This window comes from Tachypleus tridentatus, chromosome 3, assembly GCF_004210375.1.
Source record: "Tachypleus tridentatus isolate NWPU-2018 chromosome 3, ASM421037v1, whole genome shotgun sequence".
NCBI lineage: Eukaryota > Metazoa > Arthropoda > Merostomata > Xiphosura > Limulidae > Tachypleus > Tachypleus tridentatus.
In genome coordinates, this window is record NC_134827.1 from 68,250,551 (window position 1) to 68,261,807 (window position 11,257).

Here is an 11,257-nt window from a genome sequence, read left to right on the forward strand (position 1 = left end):
ACATTGGAGTCTATAATGGAGGCTGCTTATCAACATTCTTCCCTTTCATCCTAGATCTCTCATCTTGTGCAGCCTTTGTTAGCTCCTGTTCCTTTATCTCACCTTTCTCTTTCCTTCCCTTTGCCTGTCTCTCTCTCCCTGTGCTCATATATTCCAGAAATAAAACTGAACTGCAAGCAACACTAGCACTAGTCACTGCTTAAATGCATGAATAAAAAAAAGTTGATGGTTAAATAAAAAGTTTGTTTGTGGATTGTTCACAATGGCACAATAACACTTACACTGTTTAGTGTACTTGATTATTTATTAAACAGAATAAGCACTGTTCAGTAATTACTGAAAACATTTTCATTTTGAACCTTTCATTGGTTTTATGTATATCTTCTATAATTGACAAATTATTGAAAAATAGTATTCAAGTATTATAACTCATGTTTTAAAATAAAGCCTCAACTGTCTAAGTAAAAAGTGTATTACAATTTCCATCACTGATTTTATCTTATAATTATACAAACAATAGCTTTGTTTTTTGCAATAAGTATTAGTGTGTTTTGAGTCACAATTATAAGTTTAACTTTTGAAAGACTTTTATATTACAAGGTGGTTTATAATTAAACTACTTCGGACCAAACAGTATAATAAAATTTTACTGTGATTTATTTAGCAAATAAAAATTTTTTAAAACAGTCAGTAATACAACAAAAACAACAACTGTTTTGAACTTTATAATATTTGCTTCATTTTGAAAATAAGTGTACAAAAAGGACAAATACCCATATTTTGTGTGCATATTGTTTTAGTAACAAAGCATTTCTATGTGATAAGACCTGACTGAATGGACAAGTAATTTAAAATATTAACAGACAAGTTGAAGAAAAAGTTGAAGACTCCCCAGAAAATCACAAAAATTACCCACTTGTTCAGAAAATCCACTCCCAAAGAATAAATACAAATAAACTAGAAGAAATGATCACAATTAGCAAAACAAAACAGTCAAACCAATTTAAGAATATAAAACAGTAATTCACATTTAAAAATTTATAGAAATATGAATATAACAATTTGAAATTTTCACTCTCTATCTTACAATTAGAAAAGATGAGAATATAAAACATTAAACTATATGTAATACAACGTCATACAGAAAGATATTTCAGATCATCTCTACTGCTATCTTGGTTAAAACTTAAGATGCTTAGAAACCTCTAATTCAGGTAAAAAATCTCTAAAAGAAGTGTAGAAAGAAAAAATGGTGTACAGTAGGAACCCTACAAGAGAGAAAGACCTAGAAAAAAGCAGACCTAAAGAAACCAAAAACAAAAATCTCAGAGTTTTATAAAAAATGGTAAATACAACTGCAAATAAATCCTAAAGACTAATATCCCACACATATTACTTTTAATAAAATAAACAAACAAGTCTTATGTGGAATTCACTAGTGATAACTTAAACAGTAGTAGTGATGATTAGCTCTTTAAACTCGTAATTTTTTGTGCCTTCTGCTGGAACTACTTTTATCATTCCCTAATGTTTATCACCGTACCCTATAAAAATTATTGTCTATTTATAAAAGGTGGATATTAACATGTTTTGGATTGGATTTCAGCCAGTGAGACATAAGTGTTACAGGATGCTATTACCATTAGATAGGTATATTGGTATTTTCAGCTGGACACTTGCAGCATCCACTTATATTTAAGGAGTTAAATTTTAGCATTGTGGATATAAATACAAGAATACCTGTAAACTCACATCATAAATTTACTGAATTCAAGATTAATCTAGCAATATATATACATGCACAAATAGAAAGGATTCATGTAATCAAGATTCATACAAGGTACCACTATACCATACAGTAGATTATGGATATTATAATGATGGGAGACCAAAAGTGGTTAGTTACTAAAGAGTAAACTTATGTCTTCGAAATAAACAACTCTTTTTCATGATTAAAAGTTCCAACACTTTCAGTTACTTATCACAAAGCCTGAATCTTAGAAAAATACAAGTTATGCTAAAAATATATATATAGTAATATGCAGGACTTGTATGCCCTAAAGCAAACAAAGCTGAGCAACAAACAAGATGTAGTTGATTACCTGTGAGCATTGGTTACACTGATTAGTCACATAAAAATATCTGTTCCAGAATATTACAACTAATGTATAAAAATAATCAACTAATCCAAAGTTATAATGGTTTTAACTTACACAATCTGATAAAGAACACTAGCTCAAAATATCATCCACTTATAATAAAAATACAAAAAACAACATGGTGATTGTTTAATTTATTCATTAATTTTGAAAAATATATCAGCTTGCACAGAAGTTCTACTAGTTTTTTTTCTTCTATACAGACTGTATTATTATGGATCACAAATACATATATGTATACATATATTATTTGCAATGACTTCAACAGTATTGCACCTTGCCTCTTCTACCATACTTGAGAAAAACAGTATTCAGAGAGGATGGTCTAAAATATTCTACCTAAGCACAGATACTTTATCTTTCATCAATAAAACTTCATATTAAAAATAACTATTCTAATATCAATGAAAAATAATTATATGGATTAGACAGTAATAAGTACAGAGCTAAGTAACTGGACATTTTAATTTACAATTTGATGATTGAGACATGTTTGTATAACAGACTAGCAATTAATTAGACTACCATCAACAAACAAGCAGTTTTGTGATCTAACAGAAAAGCTCTGACAACAGATATTTGATAAATAACTTGAAAGAAAAACAAGAGGTAATATTCTTATAGATTTTCATAATTAAATGTACAGTTGAACTTTACTCACACCCACACATTTTACACAAGTAGAATCACACTATATAGCTCAAAGCTAGCATGTATCTAATTAAGGACAGCATGTACTCAATATCTTCTTGTCCTGGGCATTAGGCTAGTTAATTTCTACACATCTACAATGTTTGAAAACATTTTTCTACATGTGTGCTTTTATATCCCTTCAAAGGAAAGTAGTTAGTGTTAGGGCAGAGAAAATATGAGATAAAGTTTCACTCAAAACTGATTTTTTTATATTCTTGTGGGAGGTTTTAGATGCTTCAAAATATGGAATAATAAAATAGTAATATGAATCGAAGTATTTTCATTCTCAGCATGAAAATCACTAAGGTTCACTTAGTAAAAACTATGGAAATTTACAGAAAACTTTTGCAAAAATAGTTTATTATAAAATCAGGTTTTTTTCTACACAACAGCTTTGCAATGTTTCCTAAAAGCTTAACCACAGTTTATTAAGATAAACATAATGAATTCAGAATTATTGTACATATTAGCATATGTATAGCTTCACATATATAGGAGTTAAGCAATTTGATAGAGACCATGAGCAGGTCATTCATAGGTCAAAGACTACACATTTTGTTTGTTGGAGTCTGTGGTTTCTTAAATAAAAATTTGTGATTTCATTCAGTTATCACTTCACATAAGCATCATTTTTGAGAAGATATATATACTACAGAACAATCAATATTAACACTTACTTTACACCCTTTCCAAGGGACAGAGCTTCTGTGTTCTCAAGTTTGGCTTTAGCTTGCGAGTGTTTTTTTGTTTTAGTCCCAGCAGCTGAATGAGTAGGAGAGTGAGGAAACAAATCATTATCAATACTGCTTGTTGACTCTTCGAGATTTTCTTTAGTTTCATGGTTAAGAGATGCTAGTTGTGGAATACGTCGAGGCGTGTGGTGATAATTAACAGCAGGTAGGTAATGAGGTAAAACTGGACCTCTCTTGTTCACCATTAGAATGGTAGGTGGTACACCCAATCGTACCAGGTCTGCATGAGAAGGTAGAGTAAGTACACCGCTACTTGTGGCTATATTAACTGGAGCTCTTGAAGCTGCAAACTGATCAACAGTTAATAATGGTAAAACATCAGTGCATCCTGTAAAAAAGGCAGGAGAGTTGTTGCTTTGACTGACTGACGAAGTCACAACCCACTGAGCTGGAAAAGCAGCACGGTACATTCTGTATCGACCAACCGATAATGACACTATTCTACATGAAGAGATTTTTGCTAAAATCGACAGCTTTCTTTCTAAGCAGATAGATCTTTAATAAAATGGACAATGTTCTTTGTAAATGGAACAGTAGATTCAATGATAGGGATCACAGTAGGTCCTTTACCCAACTCACCTTTACACTGAGTAAAACTTCACTCTTTACATCAAATTGTTCGTACATGCATTCTTTAGTTGTCTGATTTAAACCTGTAAATAAAGAAAATATATACAAAACTTGTAGTTATTTTACATAACATTAATGTATGCCTACTAAAGAACTCTAATTTCTACATTCATATTATAAAATGAAACAAGTCAAAACTGTTGCTAGAGTCCATGACACCAAACTTCATAATTCATTTCATGTTCACAAAATATAAGGATTTTGTAAACGTAAACCAATGCCTGCTAACAAATTAACCCTTTTGCATCAGGTCACAGGTCAAAGGTCATGTCATTGCATTTGTTAACTTGGATTCAAAATTTAACTACTATTTTATGAATTTACATCAATAAGTTTGGAATCAAATTGTAGAGTATGATTCAAACTTTAATATAACATACGAGTTAATTTCTTAATTTAAAAGTAAGTAGTAAAATAACACACCTATATACAGATTTTAGTATATCACATGGTTTGTTAAAAGCAGCACTGTTTAAAATTAGACATTTGTGATTTCAAAATACGAAGTCTGCAATTTTGTATGAATTAGGAGCTTGAATTATCAATTTTAACAAAGCTAAAATATAAAATAAGAACCTCATATCTTTTTATTTTGCTGAGATATGTGTTGTGTAATGAATCATATACAGTGGCCCCGTTCACCTCTTTCCATTTTTGGAAAAGGTCCCTTATATACACTAACTTCAATATATGACATATAAAAAAACCAATCAACAGCTTAGAATTTCCTCCTTGTGGTTTTCTCAGCCAATTTATTTTGTGAAAAGGCTACTACATTCTTTTGAACTAAGATTTCAAGAAGATAGATCGAGTCTTTAGTCTGCTCGAAGTTTCATATATTTTAAAACCAAATTACAGCTTAGTTTCCACATTTTATAAAAGTATAGTGGAATTCTATGGTATCAGCATAGTTGTTAATATTTTTTTTTAGTTATTCAACTATATATATACATAAATCCTTTAAAAAATATTTTTTGAAATCCTCGAACTACAAAATTTTGAAAGGCTTTACAACCTATGTCCACCAGCAACAGAGTTCAAAGGTTATGAGGTTGGTCAATTGACAGACCCCACAGAGTTAGGGTATAGAAAATAACAAAGTCTTACTGAAAACAAAAGTTTGAAATGTATTTAGTGATCTTAGTGGTTACACAAATAATATTTCAAATTTTTAGAATGAAAAACAGCTTTTCAATCATAGCATGAAATCACTTTGCACTCAGACTAGTAATGAAACAGACTTTATATTTTCACAAACAGATCTTTAGTTAAAATATTTCATCAAAAATATGGTTGTTTTGCATACCATAAAAATTGTAACCTTTACTAAAAGTCTACCACATTTTATGAAGCTACACATGCTATACCAAAAGTTATAATGCAAATACTTAACATATGCCAATGTGTAGACAAACTCATGTATATTATACTGAGTCTATTGCAAATGAGTAAATGAAGAAAGTTTTAACTGTACTAACATATCTCATATCAAGGTTGTCTTTTAAACTTATCAGTTATGATGCTGTTCTTATTACAGGATGGTTAGCCTATGAACTAGTTTGTCTTCAATTTGGTAAAAGATGGAGTGTTAAAAGAGTTTAAGATAAGATTTGATGACTGTTTTAGAGATCAAAGTCTAATACAGCAAAAAACAAAACAAAACAAAATTATACTGTTTAGAGTAGGGTGGTAATAGAAAATGAAACAGCCTAAAAAGACTAAATGACATTACACTAAAGGCAGAAAGGACCTGAAACATATTTCCCTAGGCAAATGCTTTAAACAATAAAACTGATAAGTTTTCTGAATGCAGTGGCAATATATTTTCACTTCACTGACTGCTATATACGATGATTGAATTTTGGCAAAATTCTTAGCCATGCCAATCACCTTCTAAATACTAAAATCTACTTAATACAAATTATTGTAATGTTGCCACACACACTTTTAATGTAACCACAAAATATGGTTATCTTAACACGACCTTCAAACTGATTGCTGACTTGCCATAAACGTATAGTTTTCCTATAACTGAAAATGGGTGTGACACGTGATGAATAACTTGCAAAAATTCTGTGCACTTTTAGAGCAGCCAAAGTCAATAAATTAAATAACTGACACTGAAAGACACTTCTGTCCTAATATAACTTAATATAATTAATAAATGTAATGAGTAATACATAGTTTATCAGTGCACTAATACTCAAGATAAGAAATTTTCCTACTTAAACAATTTCTGTAATTAAAAATGAAATTATAATAATTTTGCAGGTGTTAAATGGTGGTTATATGTGCATTAGATTAAAATAATTTAGTTTGGATTAAATTCTTATATCAAGCAAGATATACATATATATGTATAAACAAAAAGAATCAAATCAATCCAAATACTACCAAATGCTAACAAAATAAAAATGTAGTGAATAAAAACACATCCTACTGAAAACCAACATGAATGAGGAATAAACAGCAGGAATCATAAGTTTCTGGGAATTAAACAGTTATCTCTTTAGCCTTGTCCACTATGTGGGATTAAATAATCTACAAATAACAGCTGTGTTAAGCTAAATCAAGGACTAATGGACACCAAAAGAAAATAATTATTTAAGGTTTATGTTCCAATAAAATGATAATAAGCATAGCCAATGAAGAAAAAATAAGAGATGTACTCTTTGTCTCTTCCTCTCACAACAAGCAAGTTGTAAAATATGAAATGAAAGCTAAAAATAATCACCATTTAAGATATATATAACAAGTAAGAATGAAAACAGAACATCTATACAGTTTCAAACTCACAAAAATGTGGCTGTTACCACAAGTCATATTGTGTTGTGAGATATCTGCTTTTCTTTCTTTCTTAACTTCCATAATTTTACAGAAAAGTGAGACAAAAACAAATTAGAAACTGAAGCTCCCAATCATGCCATAATTCACATACAAGTCATTTTACTTCAAACTCACAAAACCACACTGACAGTATTAATAGCAAATACAATATCAGTATGGTAGGCTGTTGTATACAACCAAATAGTTTGAAGTAATACATCACAAACCAACACATTCTATGTTTTATGCAAGAGACTTTTTTGAGAATTAGCTCTTTATAATAAGGTCTGAATTGCAAACTTTTAGAACTGAGGACATTAAAAGGCTGAACCTAAGAAGGTTGCAAATCCTTAACAGGGATTTCCAGGATAGTGTTTTTAATTACCAATTGTTACAAGTCCTGATCAGACAGAATAGGTAAATGATAAGCTGTATAATAAAATCAGGGTTGTTCCTATTTAAAATATTAAATGATTAATGTCATACATGTTCATTTTTGTACCCAATAATCAAGGAACAAACCAAAATGGATCTTATGTTACTTATTGTTAATCTATAATGAGAATGTGGTTACAAAAGCTGATTTCAGGAAGCATTGTTAGATTTAATGTTTTGCTACATATTGAGGCAGAAAGTTTCAGAAAATGTTTGACTAATAATGAAAAAACTAATTATAAAACATTTTAAGCATGTTAAAAATATTTTAAAATGTTAGATGGGATTTTTTTTTTAATTATTAGATAAATAAGTTATCAAATACTTTTTTTATATTGGTTGTGGAAAGATTAGTTAATTGGATAGAATAAAATATGTTTTCATTAATAAAGCCCAGTTAAATTGAATCCTTGTGAGAAATGACTCCATTTATGCCTCATATATTTGAAGGCAACACTAGACAAAGGCACGGTTCTCTTCACAGGAATCATTCATATTAAAGAAGCCCTTTCAAAGAGAGCATATGAAAGGTGTGAGAAAAAAAAGATGGTGTCCACTGCTTTTCAAAACTGAACCATGAAGTAAAATGCAGCAACATCAAATGGCCTGAAAAATAAGAATTTTGGGATATATTAATATATCTTGATTATATGAAGTAATTATTTGTACACAAATAACTAGTTAGCCTTTACTTTGAACACTGTGCACTGTCTGGTCTCCATATTCAAGAAATGATATTAAATTCCTGGAAAGGTTCAAAGGAAAGCTACTAAATTTTTCCATAGATGATAATGTTACCTAAAAAGAGATAAATCAAAATCTTACAATTTATGTTTCAGAAAAGGACCAGAGGTGATCTCATTGAAGATTATATATAGGATCAATAGGACATAGGCATCTAATTTCTTTGTTACATTGTTAATTTCTTCTGAAGATAATAGTATAAGGCAGAACAAGTTTAAGATTTTAAAAAGAAAGGCTGAACTCCAGTTGAGACAGTTTTATAAATTAAAGGATGCAATGGTGTAGCAAGGCATATGCATTATACACACGTGAACAAATACTGAGTAATTACAGTGACTTTTCTCTAAAGTATCTTGTTATTACAATCATAATCATTTTAACAATAACTGTATTTACATATCTTTGTAAGCAAATTTCAGTCATTATACTAGTCCCTAGAGTTTGACTTATTCTATGACAAAAGCTGCACCACATTTTGTTATCACAATAATAAGATGTATTTGTGCTTGGAAGTACTCATTTAATGACCACCACATCTGCAAGCCTTCTAACAAATTATCTTACTCTGTTAGTGTGAATTTGATATGCTTATATGTTCATCAGTTATCTGTTAACAGTTTCGTACGTGAGAAGTGAAATATAAAACATACAGTTAAATCAAATTGTTCTGTGTAATATTTATTACATTACTGTGCTTCACGCAGACAAGTTCACAATGAGCCTCCATTTGTTTCTAAGTCTCAAAGGAACAGATGTGGAGAGATGGAGTGTTTTGGACTTTGAACTATTTACAATATATTTTTATTTTATTGCATATTATTTTTACATGTTTTTAACCAAATTATTGTTTTTGTTGATACTACTGATCAATTTCACACACATAATTTTTAAAAGTCTACTTACACCCCCGAGGTGATTGATTTATGGAAAGAATTGACATCAACAGTAGTAGGGCCAGTACTTTACAGGAGTTTAAGAGATCAATCAACAATTTCCTTAAAAGTGATTATCAAAAGACAGCCTTAAAGAACCAAATATTCATTTGCTGCTGGTATAGTACATTAATAGCTTTAATATATCATTAAGGAAAGTGATAATCAAGAATTCTCAATATATCTGACATCAATGAGCCAGATATAAACTCTAGGAAACAAAACAGTGAAGCGAAATGATGGTTATTCCTACTTTTTTCCCCAAGACAATTTAAAATCATTTTCAATTTTTGGAACATTATGAATCTTAGAAAAGAGGTAAAATGTTAATCTCAATTGCATGTATTTTAATGGAAGTCATCAAATCTACTTTTAAACACACCTTTAATGTGGTGGTCTCCAATAATAATGAGAGTAACAAATTCTATAACCAATCATCCTATTGTAAAACATTTAACTGGAGTCTTGCCTTTTTCCAAAACTTAACTTGTGTCATCTGATCCTTCTCTTCATAGTACGTGTATCATTTTTATCTTGTTCTTTTATAATTTTACTTTAAGCACTTCAGTCAGATCCCTGCTCCAACCTTCCATTCCTCAAGATAAAATACATTTAAGGGCCTTAATCATCCTCATGTAAAGTATTTCCATCTCATAAGTCATAATTCTCCTAGTACTACTATTTATCTTTTAAATCATTTCCAGTAACTCAGTGTCCTTAAAATTAAACTAGTAAAAGTAAGAAGCCCAAGACCAAACACATTCTGAATGAGGTCTAACCAGAGATCTGTACACATAAATAATAACCTTCTTTGAGTTTGACTTGCATTCAGTGCAAAATCCCATTTCTTTTCCTGTTAACAACAACACTATTTAGGAAACTTAATCAGTTAACGAGACTGGTCGAACAAAATATTTTATTTACACTAAGAAATCCTCCTTTCGAGATTATTAAATTAAGCCTAACCTATCACAGTAACTGATTAACAGCAATAATGACAAGTAATAATATGCACGAAACCTGAATTTGCAATCACACTATAAATTATAATACTCTTATTAATATAATATTATACACTTCACAAGAATTCAACTTGAAAATTGAAGTAATATAAGATTGTACGTTATAATCTTCGATATAACTTACTTTTCTAAGATTTAGCCCACAGAATTCTAAGTGTAAATGATATAAATTGATGTCGTATGCATTACAACATATGCAAATACTTTCATGCACTGACCAATAACATATCCAACACACTCTTTCTTAAATTAACGTACCAAGTACCTTCCACGTATCCCATCAGCTGGAAGTTTCATCCTATAGCAGCCATATTTAACGTCGAATTCTAAATTGCATTACAAGCTACTTGTGTATGAAATTTTGTACATTAAATGCTTGTTAATATAAAATAGGTATATATAACGTTTTTGTTCAATAAATATTTTTATGAATACCTGTAAGTTTTATATAATTTTAACAAGTCATTGTGTATTAACTTTCAATAATGAAAAGACTATTACCAAGAGCTTCGATTGAATGAATTCCTGACTACTTGTGGAATGTATTTTTGAGTCTGACTAATGTAATACGTCTTTTCTAAATAAGTTCTTTTTTTTTTTTTTACTTTAGTGTAAAGTGTCCTTGACAGTCGTTCCTAATTTTAAAACGATAAAGGAAAGGCAGCGAGTCAATAACACCCAACGCCAACTCTTGAGTTAATGTGTACTAACCAATTGTGGAATTGGTAGTCACATAATAATAATATTTGATGACGAAATTCGATGCAATGACTTGTAGAATGCAAGTCAAGTGCTCTAACCACCAGGCCTATGAAGACAAGTACACAACTCTTATTATTGGAGTACATAACGCCTGTGGTCATTTGTGTGGCATTATATTACAATAGGACTGGATAATAATTATTTAATAAATATTTATTTGCTGCCTGTACATGAGCTTATAGAAATAAAGTTTAGAAACGGTTTGAACAGGTAACGAAGAACACTTTATTTATAATTTTGGCACAGTAACATATATACAATATTTCGACAAGGTTTCTAATATGGATAATATAATTTTATTT

The 11,257-nt window shown here is 30.0% G+C and overlaps 1 protein-coding gene across 14 annotated transcripts in view; it reads right to left on the reverse strand.

Annotated features, from left to right (window-relative positions):
- Positions 1-10,987, reverse strand: part of LOC143247048 (poly(A) RNA polymerase GLD2-like) — a 119,376-nt gene extending 108,389 nt beyond the window's left edge. For 5 of the 14 annotated variants that reach the window (XM_076494388.1, XM_076494391.1, XM_076494390.1 and 2 more), the window contains exons 1-2: positions 10,452-10,985; positions 3,530-4,257 (exon numbers count right to left, since the gene is read on the reverse strand). In XM_076494388.1, coding sequence (XP_076350503.1) covers positions 3,530-4,014 — 485 coding nt within the window. In that variant the 5' untranslated portion in view covers positions 4,015-4,257; positions 10,452-10,985. Of the gene's footprint in view, positions 1-3,529; positions 4,258-10,317 lie in introns of all 14 variants that reach the window. The other 9 variants (XR_013026325.1, XM_076494386.1, XM_076494385.1 and 6 more) reach the window with 9 other exon arrangements.
- Between the last annotated feature and the right edge of the window lie 270 nt (positions 10,988-11,257).